General features: G+C 39.4%; 1 protein-coding gene across 1 annotated transcript; it reads left to right on the plus strand.

Moving 5' to 3' along the window:
* The first annotated feature begins 1,348 nt into the window (after nucleotides 1-1,348).
* LOC142368634 (ras-related protein Rab-38) lies at nucleotides 1,349-13,090 on the plus strand. The gene is made up of 4 exons (XM_075450842.1): nucleotides 1,349-2,118; nucleotides 8,976-9,106; nucleotides 10,803-10,952; nucleotides 12,437-13,090. The coding sequence occupies exons 1-4, from the start codon at nucleotides 1,812-1,814 to the stop codon at nucleotides 12,644-12,646; spliced, it is 798 nt and encodes a 265-aa protein (XP_075306957.1). The 5' UTR covers nucleotides 1,349-1,811; the 3' UTR covers nucleotides 12,647-13,090.
* The last annotated feature ends 5,474 nt before the right edge of the window (nucleotides 13,091-18,564 follow it).

Consider the following 18,564-nt stretch of genomic DNA (forward strand, 5'->3'; position numbering starts at 1 on the left):
CACATGTATTACAAAACTACCTCAAAAACGTGTGAAAACAACACAAATGAGACACAAAGGGAGAAAAATGTGGCACGAATCAACCATGAAGAGATTCAAAATAACCCAAATTAAACGAATGGTGACACAAAAACATTCAAAAGGACCAAGAGATACAGATCTACCAAAAAAAGAGACAAAACATCCCTAAGAGTGTCTCACAAAATGAGAAAACTCCTCTTTAAGTTGTTTTGCTGCCAGAACTGAGGCACAAAACGATTTCACAGAGATTTCAAATGACCAAGATGAGACAGAAAATTGATCAAAATAGGTAATTACCAGAATAAAGACCAATGATAACATAAAGAGAAACACGTCTGTGTTGTTTATGGCTGTTTTTCTATTCGCAAAGCACCTAAAGATTTCACTTAAAACTGGATCTTCGCTAAGTTGCCTGTTATGTGTAAACAACAACAATGGTTCATCCCTTGAGCTCGGTGCCTTTTTTTTTATATACTTGTGTGATCCATAGGTCAGAGTTAAGTGGCTTAACAAACAACAAACACATTCCTCTGAAAATGTTCAAGTGCACATCCTGAACTGAAAATGAGAAGAAAAAAATGATTTTGCTCAAGACCACTTTAAAAGATAAGTAGAAAGTTTCGCTGCTTGGAATTGAAATATAAAGAAAATGAGGGATGGCTCAAGACTTTTGCACAGTATCCTGCTTTTATTGGGTGGGACAATGGATGTAACAGTGTTTGAGGAGCAGTCTCATGGGGGGCTTGCGTTTTATTGTCTGAGTTCAGTCGTTGAACAGCATATGGACCGAACTTGTTTTTCATCATTATTTTGGTTCATCATTCAAATAAAATAAAATCAAATTTATTTATATAGCACATTTCATGTACAAAACAGTTCAAAGCGCTTTACATAAAATAAAAGCATTACAGCAGGGAGTGTAAGAAGCATTAGAAATACATAAAATAATATAAAGAGAAACAAATAAAATCATTTAAATTATTTTAAAAACAAGCAACAGTCCAGATCATTGTTACAATACCTTCCCGAGCCCCTAACCATCAAAGCTGAATGCCTAACCCTATAACCCTGACCATAAAACTAAGTTTTGACCTTCGTAAAGTCCCTTTAATAATTAAACACGTGGGGACCACCGTTCGGTCCCAACAAAACACGCTGGGCCGCACAAGTTAAAGCGGGCTCCTCCTTTTGGACCTCATTAGTGCAGAAAAACAAGTTCACAAACACACCGAGATGCAAGAACTGAGGACGTGTGGGCGTGGACGTCCGGAACAGAGTGCTGACAGTCTGCGCTGTCACCGCAGGGTCCGCTTTGTGGACATGGCAGAGGACCGAACTGCAGGCGGAAAAGCGCACACCAACCGCAGACCGAACAGATAACCACACTTATAGCGTTTTGCATCGTGCAACTGCTTCTTCTTCTTTTTTTTCTTTCACTCTTTTAGGCAAGTTTCGCAAGGAGCCGACTGGAACACGCCAAAAAAAACGTTACAACTTATGATGACTACATGAACGCAAATGCTTTGGCTAGAGAGAATCTGATCTACAGTTCTTGTTGCTTCGCAGACTCCTTTATTTGCATCCGCAGGAGTCAGCAGACGCCTTTTTTGGACTTGTTCTAGTTTATTTACGCGGAAAGTTTCAAATCCTTGCGTTTTGTTTCAGTATCTGCGCACATTGGGGATTCTGACGTGCGTAAAAACAGGATTTGAAATCTGTAGAAAGACGCTCCTAGTTTCCTTTCCGCCCATTATTAGTGTTCGAGTTGACAGTCTGCGTTTCTTCCATGCATGAACCCATATCTGCCACCGGTCAACTCTTTCTCATGCGGAGCCCATAATTGGAAACATCACTTTGCCATCTTTTTTGTTGTTGTTGTGGCACGCGCTCTCTCAAACGGAGCAATGCAGCATGAGCGCCTGCTCAAAGTTTTGGTCATCGGGGATCTGGGAGTCGGCAAAACGTCCATCATTAAACGGTACGTCCACCAGGTGTTCTCCCAGCACTACCGAGCCACCATCGGAGTGGACTTCGCCCTCAAAGTGCTCAACTGGGATCACAAGACGGTGGTGCGGCTGCAGCTGTGGGACATCGCCGGTGAGTTCGTGCGTGGCTGATTACCTCGCGCCTGTGTGATAACCCCGAGCACCATCTGTGTTTGAAGAACGGCTCGAGCTCGCTCCTTATCTGCACAGCCAAATATTACTCAACATGCTCAACAGGCGAGAAAAAAGGCAAAAATAGTAGAGCTCAGCCGTTCTATGCAAACAGTGTCTGGATCTCTTGATTTTTTTTTTTTATTTCAAAGTCTTCACGTGCCCCTGACTCATATACACAACCAAACAAACTGTGTGCTCAGATGCGGCCCAATCACAAAGCATTTTCAGGTCATTAACTGAATTAATTCCGTTTTCTGCTGCTTTTCAAGTCAAACTTTTTCCATTTAAATTGGGCTGATCATGATAATGGTTAACGCGTGAATTCTAAAGTGTTTCTCTACATTGAATCAACAGTAGATAGGATCAGTTCTGAAAACAGCTCTGGTCAGTCAGGGCATAGAGGTAGGATTGTTGAGGCTGGGTGAACAGAAGCTTCATAGTGACTTTTAGAACATAAAAGGCCGCTGAACACTTCAGAGTCTTTTTCCGTGTTCATCGAAAGGCTTCCTAAGCAAATTTTTCCAGGAGGGAGACCACTGAAATGTTTCGGTTGGTGGCAAAATTAATATCAAAATAACATCCAGGTAAATGTGAGCATCTCTGTCACTCTTATCAAAATGTGGAGCTATGTTTGTCCACACTGGGTCAGCAACCTTTGTGACACAGAGTGCCAGTTTGAAATTGTCTTCTCAACGAGTGTGCCATTATCAACTATAACGCAAAGTTCGATTATGACTAGATAGAAAAACATTTCCAACACACCTGAAATTTTATTCAATCCATAGCACATCCAATCACGTTTTTAAAGATATGTTTATTAAGTCAAAAACACTGCTGTTATAAACATATTGCACTGGGAAGAGAGGCCAAAACTAAGACCACAGTGCAACAGTACAATATCTGTACATCATAACAAAGCAGCCTCCTTAATAAATCCGCCATCTATAAACGGCTACCCATGTTCGCAAAGCACTAGCTTGCTTCTGTCCCATGATTTTTAACAGAAGTAAAAACTTTTTAAGGGAGCTAGCTTGTTTATCATATCTGGTTACAGCACGTTTAATTGACTCTGCTTTGTCTGCTTGGTCTTTGAAAGTCTTCTCGTCCCAAAATGCCGCTTAACGTTCGGCACACAACATTAAGTGCACACAACACGGTCTTTCAAAAATGCAAAACCAAACTCATGTGTCCGTGAAGACTGGAATGCCCTATAGTTTTGGCCCTTTTTAGCAGCCATCTGTATTGGGTCTCTGGGAATGTGGGCGGATATCTGTCACTCAAACCTAAGAAATCAGGCCACACATAAAACGACGATTGTCATAACACAGAGGTGCCAGCGGGCCAATGTTTATGCTAGAGGATGCCACCGGACGCACGAGTGCCAAAGGTTGCTCTAAAACTGCGAGATGGCTTTATGTTTCGAGGGTGTATCGGTGGGATGAGACTCATCACCCTGGCAACAACAGATATTTGAAAATGGAGCTTTGTAACACGTGCTTTGCCTGAACTTTAATCTATTTTATTCTGAAAGGTAAGAGTAGCACCACTGCCACTGAGTTCGAAACAAAGTTTGAAGCAGTAATTGTTCCAGATGGGACACCAACCTGTGTTTCCTCAGCAAAAGTCACGTGACCTACAACACCACCACCCCTCGTACATCCTTGTCCATTGTAACTTGTAGCTAAGTAACTTCACACAGTCATTCGACATCAACACAGGCCAGTAGAAAAGCAAGCAGACCTAAATGTAGCCATTTCCCATTTGCCAACCCTCCTTGTGAAACTTGAACGTTGTGCTCTTTCCATTCACCAGTGCAGCTTTTCAACTGAATCCAGAGGCTGGTATATGTTGAATGCGGACGTTGCAAATAACAGTATTTTTCAGCTATATTCATCATTTTACTTACTTAGTTAATGTTTTTTTGTCTTCTTTTTGGTTAGATCTACCTAATTCAAGAAAATGAAAAGAAAAAAAAAAGATCATGTACATTCAAACATTCGCTTAGTTTGTTTATGAGCTTGGTGCATTTGTGAATTCTGTCTGCCACGATTATCTCCTTTTTTAAGACTTCAAGCTAAATGTATTCTCTGTTTTAAAACGACACACAAAACCGATTAAATGGTCTCAAGATCATAGAAGATGAAAAACTGAGGGGTAAAAGTCTTGCATTTGGAATGCTACTTCAGTGAAAGTAGAGGTGTTCCAAAGAAGGAGAAGGACCGAAAGTATTCATGCTGAATGTTAGCTTGATTTGAACTCTCATTGAATGGAATTAAGTTTCCTATTGAGGTTGTAAGTTAAGTTCTATTGTGTTGATAATTGCATTTCCTGTACATCGATTGGGCAACATTTCATGCAGTTAAAGTATTTACGAAAGAAGAGGCATTAAGATGCATTAAATGGGAGTGGCAGAGTACTTAACTGAGTACTTAAATATGTTCTTAGTTTCATCGTGCCTTTTTTTTTTTTTTTTTGCAGAAGGTGGATGAAGCATTTGTGAAATACTATAAATTAGTTACTTACTTACTTACTTAAAATCCGTTAGATAGTACTTCAAATCATCACCAGCATGCGATACCGTCGTTCATGCATTCGAAAGTTTTTCTCTGAGTCATTGTGATGAGGGTGCGTTAACTCGCCATTTGTTTAAACATCTGTCTTTTCTTCCTTCTGTTACTACTCAGCATAACGCTGTCCCAACACACAGAGAGTCAAACCCCATAGCACACATTCAGTAAACTGTCACGCTTGCTGGCTGCGTATTGCTGACACATCCAACGATGATGATGCATGACATGACGAGTGGTGGCAAACCGCCATTCCTGCAGATGCACACAAGAAAAGCCCTTTGTATTCAGCTTATAAAACCACCGTGTCTCCGTAATTGCAGGTAATCAGATCTATTGGGAAATTCCTTTCCTGCTGTCTCGCAGCCGTCTCTCTTTGTCACATCGACGCTGAAACACACAGTCTCCTGTTGCCGTGCGTGTTGAGTCGGGTGATAGCTGATGGAGGCCATCATTTGCATGGAGATGCGTGGCTGAGGCCGTTTGCCAGGTCGAACTTTAGAGCGGCACGGGTTATTTTGTCGAACTGCACACAAAGTTGTCACTTATCCTTTATCAAAACATTCCAGCTTTTATCACAAGATAAAAGTTAAAGCTAAAGTCCTATGTTCTGCCTGTACTATCAGGCTGTTTCTGCTGTGTAAGATCCTGTTAGATTAGGACGCTTTTGTTCTTGGCTGATTTGGTAGATCGCCTGTGTGAGTTCCCCATTGAATTGGTCACAAATAAAGATTATTAGCTTATAGCGAGTAAAGTCTGGCCCACTTAATATTCTTTTACCTGCAACAAAATGGAAGAAACAAACAGCATCTGTTTCTCTCAGGCAGCTTGTATATTAGGTGTCTGGGCACACAAGTGCACCATGCATGAGTTTGCCGTGCTGTGCAGGTCATGTGCAGCGTGTCTATCGGACGCTCACATGCTGATTCACCTCTATATTAGGATCATGTGGAGGAACTTAGTAACCAGGATAGAGACTTATTCATGTGTGTGTGAGATGTGCAACACAAAGTGCATCTTTCTGCATGCATACACTGAGGTTTTAACAGAATTTTCTCTTACACCTCTGTTTGCGTTTTAAAAGTCAACAGTCTAATGCACAAAAGCCTTGTGGTCATTTTAACATCTTTTGGTGGTTGTGTTGTTTTTGCTGCCGACTTTGTGGACAATCTTGTCGAACATTTCTACGTTTTGCGTCTATTTGTTGAAATTCTTGTGGTCATTCTGAGCCTTTAGATGGTAACTTTGTGTGTCACGTTGGCCAATCTTGTATCTTGTATCGATTATCGTGCGTTTCATAATGGTCAGTTTGTGTTTCATTTTGGTCACTCCACAAATGATCTGCTTTGTTTTTTTTTGCCTTTTCATTTTTGTTACACACCTGAACTCTTCACAATCAGTTTAACTGTCTTGCATCTTTGTAACCAATTACAAACCAATTTGTAAATATCGTTTCTGAGATAATTTGCATGCTGTTACGGTTGTTTTTGCGTATCATGTTGTCACAAAGGGGTGTTGGCAGGACACGGATGCGGACTTCAGAGGTGAAAGAAAAACTTGGTTTATTCACAAAAAAAATCAAAACAGGGTTAACAAAAAGCGCGGCTGAGCCGGATGACAAAACGAGACTGTGGGAACAAAAACATGAATATCACTGTGACAAGAAAACAAAACAAAAGACTTAACATGACATGGAAAAAGCACTTAGCGCGTGGCGTGGCGTGGCGTGGCGTGGCGTGGGAATGGTGAGATCGGGGAAAGAAATCACAAACTGAAAGGAGAGCATGGAAACTAAATAGTGAACTGAGAGTGATTGACAAATTAGTGCAGCTGGGGAACGATGGAAAGGTGAAGTGAATGAAACTAATAACCTGGCATGGGAAGTGAGGGGAAAAACAATGGCAAGACCTAAACAACCTAAAAAATGATAAAACTAAAAACATGGGGAAAACTCCATGGACGTGACACATATTTGGCAATTTCTTTGAAATCTTAATGTTTTTCGCGCTTAATTTGGTTAATTTAATCTTGCATAGGAATCGTTTTGCATTTTTGTAGTCATTCTGTGTGAAATGGCACAAATATCTGGGCCAACTCCACTTAGATCCAATTCAACTGGTTAGGCTTAGTGGACAAGTTTTGGGTTAGTTAGCATAGCCTCTGAAGAAAAACTGTCTTTTTCACAGACCAATATCTTATTGATGACCCAAACATACCAAGCCCAGGTAGAGGGCACCTTTCAGTAATCGAACCATGAAGGAAACTAAAGAGGACAGTCCCGGGAGTCGTATTTTGTAAAAAGGAGAAGCTCAGTGTAGCAGAGTCGTGGCCTTTATAAGCAGAGTTAAAAATGGCACCGTCACTCAGCTCTAATGCCAATTTTCCCAGTGGACACTCTCAACATTTCAATGAAAAAAAAAAAAGCCCTGTTTTTTTTTTCTTTCTTCTGCACACAAGAACAGAAAACTCTGTTTTTGTGTGACGTCACCCCAGTTTACAGGCACAGTGCCCACCAGAGAGTGTAACCAGCAGGGGGAAACACTAATGATCACGAGCACTGGCATGAACAACGTGGAGATAATCTTGGAAGCTTGAAACCTGCTATGTTTTTTTTGCACAGACTAAAGTCAGGAATATACTTGCTTTTTTTAATCACATGCTGACCCGGCCAACTTGCTCCGTCATGGGCATAATTGTTCACACACTTGTGAGGATTCCTACTCTGAGGCACACCGAGTTCAGGCCAGGCTCAGGCCAGAAAAAAAAAAACATGCCATCGGAACAGTCCCCTCTCCGTTTCTCCAACATTCTTCTTCGTGCAGGGGATGTTTCCTGATCTCTCGCCAGCGATTTTCACAAGCATATTTGTGACCGCGCTGTGCCGAAGACGCCTTGTACAGATCCGGGTTATTGCAGACTTTCGCTATAAGTTGTGTCATCAAAACTTCCTGCTGTATTTACCACTGCCGACCCGATGACCCTGCTTCAAAACAGGTGCGGGATACGCCAGGCAGCCATGATAAATACTTGTATCTATAATAAAAAACAAGTTCCTGGCTGAGTCTGATTTATGGTTCCTCTTACACATTACCTCATTTTTACATTTTTACATTCTCTATATGACAGAAAATGAGAAAAAACATTGGGGTCTTCTGTCATTAGTACATGCTTTTAAACAAGAAGGTAACAATTGTATTGTAATGACAGTCTTCAGATACCAGAGAGGGGACCAAGTCACATATGTGCAAATCTCAAGTAAGTCTCAAGTCTTAGCTTTCAAGTCTCAAGTAAGTCCCAAGTAATTTTTTCTTGGGCAAGTCAAGTCAAAGTCAAGTCACCTTATTATTGCAATTTTACCGGCAGAATCTGATCTTAATAAAAGTGAAAAGACAAGATATAAGTAACTGTCAGTAAACATCATTGGCCAATGTGTCCAACCTGTCCACCCCGTATCATATCAAGCTAACGTTAGCTAACTACCGACTAGGCTAACAGGATAATATTAGCTAATTTGACAAGCACTTACTGGTCAGAATGGATCTTCAAATGACGAACAAAGTTCGAAGTTATGCTAGATGCTTAACACTCAAGTCATCCAAGTCATCGTGTCTCAAGTCAAGTCAAGTGCCGAGTATTTAACTTCCAAGTCCGAGTCGAGTCTCAAGTCTTTTATTTTTTGTCAAGTCACAAGTCATCAAAACAGCAACTCGAGTCGACTCGAGTCCAAGTCACAGTGACTTGAGTCCCCATCTCTGTCAGATACTGATTTAAACTTTACTTAATCCTGAGCCATGCAAGTAAGTGAGATCACCTTTTTTTTAGCTAATCTGCGCCCACTTCATACCAGCAAGAGGAGGCCAAGAAATATGAAGATCTCTTATTCATTGTAAGAAAAGAAAGAAGAAATGTTTTCGGAGCCTGAGGAATGAACTTAATTCAGTTTGAACATTCTTAAATTAAGTCATTTTGAGAGCCAGCCAGAATGAAAAATAGAAAACTCATCATGTGTTGAGAGAAGGCGCCTTTGTGCTATTTGTTTTTTATCTTTTTCCACGAATGAAGTTAAGTTTGGATTACGATCTAATTTCAGTTGCGCAACTCATTTATTTTATGATGAACTTGGGTGTTGCCGATCACATGGCTGATACTTCAGTGATTGTCAATGGTGGCAGGAAAACCATAACCAAAAAAAATCTCACAGACCTTTTTTTTTCTTCCTTTTATCAAGGACAAGAGCGCTATGGAAACATGACCCGAGTGTACTACAGAGAGGCGGTGGGGGCCCTCGTTGTCTTTGACATGACCAGGCTGTCCACGTTTCAGGCTGTCTTAAAGTGGAAAGGTGATCTTGACTCGAAGGTAAGTTTGCCCAACGAGGTTGAGGATTGGGGAATGACAGGAGGCAGGGGGCGAGGTTAAAGAGAGAAGGACAAAATAAGCTCGAAGGCAACTACCAGAAGAAGTGAAAAGCAGTTAAAAGATCAATCCTCCACAGAAGGACCACCACAAAACCAGATACAAAGGAGAGGTTTTTATAAGACCTGGATTCACAGTATGAGATGAAACATTTGACAAATAGGCGGTCAAGTTTTTTTAGGGTTATTGATTGAATTCATGTGTTTCATGTTTCCTGTGGAGCTGTGGTCACAGTGACTGTTCACTTCTACTCCCCTCTGATGTCTCTCTTTTGCTTTCACAATGTTTTAAACCACGGTAGCCATTTCAAATCCCTCTCCAGCAGTTAATAATCGCTTAAAAACACACCTGTTCACCTCAATATTTTTTTTTTTTCAAATTATTTTTTTGGGCTTTTTATGCCTTTATTAGATAGGACAGTGTAGAGAGACAGGAAGCAGGGGGCAGAGAGGGGGGAACAACACGCAGCAATCTGCGGGGCATTCTGATGCGGGATTTGAACCTCTTGTACATGGGGCGCCTGCTGTACCCACTACATCACAGACCGCCCCCCGTTCCTCAATATTGTAGATTTTGAAGTGTTTGCCACAAAGCAACTTCTGAAAGATTTTATCGGGATATGACTCACCCTTTTCGGTAAACAGGAAAGGCAGTGGGCAAAGTCTCCCCCAACTCTGCAGAACTCACTTTGTATAAATTACAGGTTTGTAACTTTATACTTAATTTATAGCACAAAGACTAAACGGCAATAAAATTACAGCTTAGGCTGCCGACTTCCTGTCAGTGTGAGACTCCACTTAAGAAGCTGCTCCACTTGTTCTCACTTCATTTTAATTCATTACTAAGAGATTCGCAGCTTGAGCGCCACAGTCGAGTGCCTGGTTATGTCGACGAGCGCTGCCTCTCTGTAGCATGCGCGGGTCGAGTTTCCTTAGCGTTCATGTCCTTGTCGAATGGGGGAAAAAGAAGCAAAAGACAAGATCTTTGTCATTGTTTTTTATGTGGTTTTCCTGCCACCATCATCGTAGAGATAGTTAAAATATCGGATCAGTTAAGTATGATCAGAATCGATGTCGTACTGTTGGCTGTGAGTTCTTGTCCACATTGAGCTATCTGCCAACGCTGCGTATGCACTCATCAGCTAAGTGTGCTGCACCTTCCCCTCTGCTACACTTCAACTTTCATGCTTGTCCTCTGATTTGTATTTGATTTAATCCATCTATAGCAACGGCACATCTTTAATAATAATTAATACTGCAGCAATATCATTTCCCTTCCGTAAAAAAAGCTCCAGTAAAAACAGCGGAAAACTTGTTAGAATTCAGTTGCCTGTTTGCACATCTGGTAGTTAAAGAGCTGCATGTTTTGTGCCAAACTTTCATGTGTATTGTATGTCTCCATTAACTCAAAAGATAGACACTTTGTTCATGGGTGCAATGCTGGTACTCTTCTCACTTGCTGAAGCTAAGCCAACTTAAAAAGGTCAATTTCCAGATTGGCCAGCTTAACAATGACCTGCGCTGTAGACTCAGGTGACAGTTATTGGGAGATTTAAGACCGTAGGGGGCCCTGCTACAATGTATTATTTACATGTAGTGATTTTAGTCGCATTTCTTTTTACTCTCTTCTGTTTTCTCAGGTCGCCCTAAGCAACGGCAGGCCGGTCCCAACCGTTCTGTTGGCCAACAAGTGTGACCAGCGTCGCAACGGTTTGTGCCCCAAACTGCCCAAGCTGGAGAACTTCACCAAAGAGTACGGGTTCGTGGGCTGGTTCGAGACTTCCGCCATGGCAAGATATGGTTTCCTTCTCTTTTTGTTTTCCGCCTTGCTGTCAGCGCCTCTGACTTCTTCTGCAAAATGACGTCGCCTTAGACGATAGTCAATGCGTCTCAAGGTCTCTCGAAAAATGGCTCCAAATAGTTAAAAAGAACAAAAGGAGGCCAAGTTAATGCAGCAAAATGTCACGTTCTGTCACTGACTTTATGGTTGGTGAAATTCGTACAGATCGTGCAGTAACACATTTAGCTACTGCAAATGTGTAGCCGCATTTTAATGTGGTACCTCTGTTCCATAAGGTTGACCAGGACTTATTAAAGCTATCCCCTATCATGAGGAGTTCATCATTAAGAAACCTCATCCTCTCCTTTTTCGTCTTTTATAACGTTTACAGTGGAGACGTTCACTTGCACAAACGGCGCCACAGATGGTTTCTCTTGAAGTAATCGCCCTGGTTACCAGATAGAACATTTCAGCATTTTTTTCTGCTCATAATGCTGCACGACTGCACTCGTTTCCTCTCTGAACTGGCAGCTGTTGTCAGGAGTCAAAGTTTTTAAAAAGCACCATATAGTACTTGTCAACACAAAATGACAGTAACACGGGAGTTTAAAAACATAATCTGCTCCTTTGAATTATGTAAATTCCTCCTCTGATGAAGAACATTGCATGACATAATACATTGTTTCATTCGTTTTTTTTTTGTTTTCTACCACAACAATCCCAAACTGCAAAAGCTGCGTGTCGAAAAAGTCCACCCTTCCTGCTTCCACAGGAAATCAGAGGGTAAAATGCACTTGATTAACTGATCATCAGCAAGTTTAACAGTTTTGTCAGTCTGCCAGGTCTGGAGCATTCAGATTCCAAAGAGGAAACACATTAGCAATGATCTTATTGTCACTGCCCATCAGTTTGAGAAGAGATGTTGTTACTAAGCTTGTCTCCTATTATAAGGTTGGAGTTGCAGCTTTGTACACTGCCCCCAAGTGGCAGGATCATTAATGCTGCAGAAATATCAATGTTTTTTCCTATTGCATTTGTTGCCGAATGTATCAGGACAAAAATCCCTGTTAAATTCCTTTTCAACATCTGTGAGTTAAGTGATGATGGTCTAACTGATAAACGTGATGTAAACTCTGCGTCTCTGTGCACGTGTTGCTGCACAGCAGCTGTTTTTACTACTTGTCTTTCCTGGAATACATGGACCAGAGTTTTTTTTTAAAGTCCTCTCAGGACAAATTCCACGAAACTGTAATCGTGTCTTCCCACGCTAATCCGGCTAAATTGAAAACTCATGCCGAGCTTGTTTTCAAACCAAAAGAAGGAAGAAAAAGAATTTTAAATGAATCAAATTTCAATTTAAAACAACCTGAAAGCACTTGCGAAGACAAATGTCGCTTTCAGGATTTCAGATTTAGCTGGCTCACTCTGCCCAGCTCTGCCCCCATCATCCTTCTCTGACCTTTTTTTTCTTTTATCTCCGTCCTCTCTCTGCAGGACAACACCAACATCGATGCCGCCATCACATGTTTGGTGAAAAACATCATGTCAGTGGAGGAGGAGAGGGCCTTGAGCGACGCCGCAAGGAACGAGCCAGACGGCAGCATTCTTGTGCTGCCTCGCTTCGACTACAATGTGAAGGAGAAGGGACTCGGTGGATGTGCAGGATGCTCCTCATTTAAAACCAGACGTGGAGACAATGACTGAGGGAGGGGTGGGTCTGAGCACGAGACTGGAAGGAGGGGGAAGTTAACTTTGTTGAATAATTGAATAAGACACCATTAGACGCAGGTCTGGCTCCTTTGAAGGACTTTGCTTAAAACATATTTCTTAACAGCTAATGAAAGTATTCTATTTTCCGGAGATGTTTTTTTTTAATTATTATTTTAAATGACTTCATTAATCTAAAAAAAAAAAACATTTTATGTGGAAATCGTAATAAGCAGTTTCTTGTTTTTACAGAAAAAAACGAGGCACGACGATATTTGATGTGGACACGGCTGCAATTTCAGGGTTCCTCTCTGTCTTTGATTTAAACTTTTTGTTGTGGTGTGTTTCATTTAGAAAAATGAGTGCTGATGACTTTGTGTATGTCAGACAGGTTGCCATGGTTTATTTATATTTTATTTAAGAAAAATCAATAATTTGAAACAGGATTTTGTTGATGTGTCTCTTCTTTATCAGTAAAAAGTTAAGAAAAAAGAAACTTGTCCTTATTTTTAACCACCAGAGGCACTATAGAGCAGTGTTTTCTGAGCTGGTCTGCATTTTGTTCATTTTTCAACATCTTCTGGCATGGAAGCATCTATATAGCGGGGCAAAACTCCACTTTGCTTCCAAGCAGCAGTAGTCTTTTAAAGTGGTTTTAAGCAATAGTTCTCCGTGATTTCCGAAGGTCTTTCACAGTTTTTCTTTGGGAATTTAGCTGCTTTTTATTTATTTTTTTACTCATTTTCAGTCCGATCCCTGACAATTTTCAGCAAAAAGGTGTTTTTTGTTATGTTTTTGTTTGTGGGGTGTGTATGTTGGGATGTTTTAGTCACGTACCAAAATCCAATGAATCATTCAAGCGTTATATAAAGGCAACTAAATCGAGGAATTGTGTCCACACATACAAGGCTTAGCAAAGAACCAGTTTTAAATAGCTGCTACCTGCAGCTTGTCACAAAGACGTAAGTTCTTACGATTTGTTTTGTTGCATCTATGAAAAATGTCATAAAATAGTGTTTTTGTACCACTAAGGTGATTCCCAAAGAGCTATTAGCTCAGAGATGTACTTAAGAAATAGGAAAAAAATTCCATCAAAGACATGACACGGGACCTGAGAGATGCATATCGATCCATCTACTGTTCACTGAAGCCTCATCGGAAATGGTCTCCATGGAAGGGTGGCTGTCAAGAAGCCATTCTTAAGGAAGGAAAATGGGGAGAAAAGGTCGAGGTATGCCAAATGACACTGGACTGAAAATCAGTGGCAACAGGTCTTATAGAGGAATGAATTTTCCCCAGAGCCCGGAGCTCAATATTATTGAAGCAAAGTTAGGGACGCTCGTGTATCCAAGACATCACACAGAAAACTTCCTTAACTTTCAGACAGTTGGTGGCAGTAAGAAATTATGTGAAAGACAAGCTGCTAAAGCTGCCAACTGATTTGAGCGGTCGGTTTTAAAAAGTTCAAATAAACATATTCAAGGATTGCTTTATTTGAAATCTGGCCTTTTACTCTTAAAGCAGCTTAAAGCAAATACGTAAACTAGTCTAACCCTCCTGTTTTTCTGTTATGGATTTTCTCCATGAGAAAAAGTACACGAGTCAAGTCAAATCATCAAGTATTATTTAACCTATTAGCTGAGCTTTGATTTGGCTTCCATTTTAGATTTCTTCTAGCTATTTGGGGCTACGAGAACAAGTACATTTTATATATATATATATATATACCATTATATACGATTTTCTATAATCTGCCAGCTGTGCCTAAACAGACCAAAACAGAGTATTTCAGAATATAGCAAGTGTCTATAGCAAGTTTCACCTGAATGCATTCTCAATCCATCCTGAGTGCATTCACACCTATAATTAGCTCTGCTCACTTGTGATCCAGTCAACCGGGCCGCGGGCCGGAACCAGAATCCTAATAGGGCCAATATGTAATTTCATAAACGACCGGACAGGGAGTCTGATGCATCAATGATGTCAGTTGAAAAGTCAGCTGAAAAACTGCATTCTTCACATTTTTAAGGCTTTGAAACATGGCATTTACTTTTGTCTTCTGAGTGCACAAGTGTTTGTTGGTGTGATCATTGTGTATCTTGTCTTTACCTTCGTATTTGCCTTTGTCTTTACCTTTGCCTTTGTCTTTTTCTTTACCTTTGTTTTCATCTTTGTCTTTACCTTTGTCTTTGCCTTTGTCTACCTTTGTCTTTACCTTTGCCTTTGTCTTTACTTTTGTCTTTGCCTTTGTCTTTGCCTTTGTCTTTACCTTTGTCTTTACCTTTGCCTTTGTCTTTACCTTTGTCTTTGCCTTTGTCTTTACCTTTGTCTTTACATTTGTCTTTGTTTTTACCTTTGTCTTTGCCTTTGTCTTTACATTTGTCGTTGTTTTTACCTTTGTCTTTACATTTGTCTTTGTCTTTACTTTTGTCTTTGCCTTTGTCTTTACATTTGTCTTTACCTTTGTCTTTGACTTTTCCTTTACCTTTGTCTTTGTCTTTTCCTTTGTCTTTGTATTTTACTTTGTCTTTGCCTTTACCCTTGTCTTTGTATTTTACTTTGTCTTTGCCTTTACCTTTACCTTTGTCTTTTTACCTTTGTCTTTACCTTTACCTTTGTCTTTTCCTTTGTCTTTGCCTTTACCTTTATCTTTGTCTTTGTCTTTGTCTTTGTCTTTGTCTTTTCCTTTGTCTTTGTCTTTGTGTTTGTCTTTGTCTTTGCCTTTGCCTTTGCCTTTACCTTTGTCTTTGTCTGTCTTTGTCTTTTCCTTTGTCTTTGCCTTTACCTTTGTCTTTGTCTTTACCTTTGTTTTTACCTTTGTCTTTACCTTTACCTTTACCTTTACCTTTGTCTTTGTCTTTTCCTTTGTCTTTGCCTTTGCCTTTGTTTTTACCTTTGTCTTTTTCTTTGTCTTTGCCTTTACCTTTGTCTTTGCCTTTGTCTTTGTCTTTGTCTTTGTATTTTACTTTGTCTTTGCCTTTACCTTTGTCTTTGTCTTTGCCTTTACCTTCGTCTTTGTATTTTACTTTGTCTTTGCCTTTACCTTTACCTTTGTCTTTTTATCTTTGTCTTTGCCTTTGTCTTTACATTTGTCTTTGTCTTTACTTTTGTCTTTGCCTTTGTCTTTACATTTGTCTTTACCTTTGTCTTTGCCTTTGTCTTTACCTTTACCTTTGTCTTTGTCTTTTCCTTTGTCTTTGGCTTTACCTTTGTCTTTTCCTTTGTCTTTGCCTTTGTTTTTACCTTTGTCTTTGTCTTTTTCTTTGTCTGTGCCTTTACCTTTGTCTTTGTCTTTGCCTTTACCTTCGTCTTTGTATTTTACTTTGTCTTTGCCTTTACCTTTACCTTTGTCTTTTTATCTTTGTCTTTGCCTTTGTCTTTACATTTGTCTTTGTCTTTACTTTTGTCTTTGCCTTTGTCTTTACATTTGTCTTTACCTTTGTCTTTGCCTTTGTCTTTACCTTTACCTTTGTCTTTGTCTTTTCCTTTGTCTTTGGCTTTACCTTTGTCTTTTCCTTTGTCTTTGCCTTTGTTTTTACCTTTGTCTTTGTCTTTTTCTTTGTCTTTGCCTTTACCTTTGTCTTTGTATTTTACTTTGTCTTTGTCTTTACCTTTGTCTTTGCCTTTACCTTTACCTTTATCTTTGTATTTTACTTTGTCTTTGTCTTTGTCTTTACCTTTGTCTTTGCCTTTACCTTTACCTTTGTCTTTGTATTTTACTTTGTCTTTGCCTTCACCTTTCTCTTTTTACCTTTGTCTTTACATTTGTCTGTCTTTACTTTTGTCTTTACTTTTGTCTTTACATTTGTCTTTACCTTTGTCTTTGCCTTTGTCTTTACCTTTGTCTTTGCCTTTGTTTTTACCTTTGTCTTTACCTTTACCTTTGTCTTTGTATTTTCCTTTTCCTTTGTCTTTGTATTTTACTTTGTCTTTGCCTTTACCTTTGTCTTTGCCTTTACCTTTACCTTTGTCTTTTTACCTTTACCTTTGTCTTTGTCTTTTCCTTTGTCTTTGTCTTTGCCTTTACCTTTACCTTTGTCTTTTCCTTTGTCTTTGTCTTTGCCTTTGCCTTTGCCTTTACCTTTGTCTTTGTCTTTGTCTTTGTCTTTTCCTTTGTCTTTGCCTTTACCTTTGTCTTTGTCTTTACCTTTGTTTTTACATTTGTCTTTACCTTTACCTTTACCTTTACCTTTACCTTTGTCTTTTCCTTTGTCTTTGTCTTTGCCTTTGCCTTTGCCTTTGTTTTTACCTTTGTCTTTTTCTTTGTCTTTTTCTTTGTCTTTGCCTTTACCTTTGTCTGTATTTTACTTTGTCTTTGCCTTTACCTTTGTCTCTTTACCTTTGTCTTTACATTTGTCTTTGTCTTTACTTTTGTCTTTGCCTTTGTCTTTACATTTGTCTTTACCTCTGTCTTTGCCTTTGTTTTTACCTTTACCTTTGTCTTTTCCTTTGTCTTTGTCTTTGTCTTTGTCTTTTCCTTTGTCTTTACCTTTACCTTTGTCTTTGTCTTTGCCTTTGTCTTTACCTTTACCTTTGTCTTTTCCTTTGTCTTTGTCTTTGTCTTTTCCTTTGTCTTTGGCTTTACCTTTGTCTTTTCCTTTGTCTTTGCCTTTGTCTTTTCCTTTGTCTTTGTCTTTGCCTTTGTCTTTGTCTTTGTATTTTACTTTGTCTTTGCCTTTACCTTTGTCTTTGTATTTTACTTTGTCTTTGCCTTTACCTTTGTCTTTTTACCTTTGTCTTTGCCTTTGTCTTTACATTTGTCTTTGTCTTTACTTTTGTCTTTGCCTTTGTCTTTACATTTGTCTTTACCTCTGTCTTTGCCTTTGTTTTTACCTTTACCTTTGTCTTTTCCTTTGTCTTTGTCTTTTCCTTTGTCTTTACCTTTACCTTTGTCTTTTCCTTTGTCTTTGTCTTTGCCTTTGTCTTTACCTTTACCTTTGTCTTTTCCTTTGTCTTTGTCTTTGTCTTTTCCTTTGTCTTTGTCTTTTCCTTTGTCTTTACCTTTACCTTTGTCTTTTCCTTTGTCTTTGTCTTTGTCTTTTCCTTTGTCTTTACCTTTATCTTTACCTTTGTCTTTTCCTTTGTCTTTGTCTGTGTCTTTTCCTTTGTCTTTGGCTTTACCTTTGTCTTTTCCTTTGTCTTTGCCTTTGCCTTTGTTTTTACCTTTGTCTTTGTCTTTTTCTTTGTCTTTGCCTTTACCTTTGTCTTTGCCTTTGTCTTTACCTCTGTCTTTGTCTTTACCTTTGTCTTTGTCTTTTTTATAGCCCTGCTCTGTATTTCAAGGTCAACTGTCCCTAAATTTTGTCGTTTTTGATGTCTAACTTTTCATAAACCATTTAATGTATCTAATATCTGATCAGTTGAATTTGGTCATTCCAAACCTGTTTTCAGGTGTGACATAGCTAAATATTTGCACTTTTATATTTTATCTCAAAATAGACATGGCTGTTGGCTTTTAACCTTGAGACAATAAACGTCTGTCATAGAAATACCATGTAATTGGTGTTTCATTGACTGGATTCTACATTATTATATAGAATCAGCCATTATCAGTCATTTCATTTTACGCCACTCTTAATCAAAGCATCGGAAGATATTGTGTTTCTCAGTTAATGCAAATATCCTAAAAATAAGCAAATGATTGTCAACTTTTGGTTTTAATATACAACTTTCAGTTGATTTTTTCGTGGCACAGCTCACTTTACATTAGTCTCTTCCCTTTTCTATTCCCTGTGATGAAGGATTGTCAAAAGCAGTAATATGTGTGTTTTGGTGGACCCATCATATTCTTGCTTTTCTGCCTGATAGGTAATACAGTATAATTTCATTGCATTTACTGTGTCACAGTAATAGTCGGTTTCGCTGAGGAGAGTGCTCCTTTGTGCCATCAGTAATGCTGTGCTGCAGATGACTCG

The sequence above is a fragment of the Odontesthes bonariensis genome, chromosome 19, assembly GCF_027942865.1.
Source record: "Odontesthes bonariensis isolate fOdoBon6 chromosome 19, fOdoBon6.hap1, whole genome shotgun sequence".
Lineage (NCBI taxonomy): Eukaryota > Metazoa > Chordata > Actinopteri > Atheriniformes > Atherinopsidae > Odontesthes > Odontesthes bonariensis.

Bases quoted from the DNA above. Each gene is read 5' to 3' on its own strand.
- LOC142368634 (XM_075450842.1), top strand. From the start codon at position 1,812: ATGAACCCATATCTGCCACCGGTCAACTCTTTCTCATGCGGAGCCCAT. The intron at 2,119-8,975 runs GTGAGTTCGTGC...CCTTTTATCAAG, and splicing joins GCAGCTGTGGGACATCGCCG to GACAAGAGCGCTATGGAAAC. The intron at 10,953-12,436 runs GCAAGATATGGT...CTCTCTCTGCAG, and splicing joins GGTTCGAGACTTCCGCCATG to GACAACACCAACATCGATGC.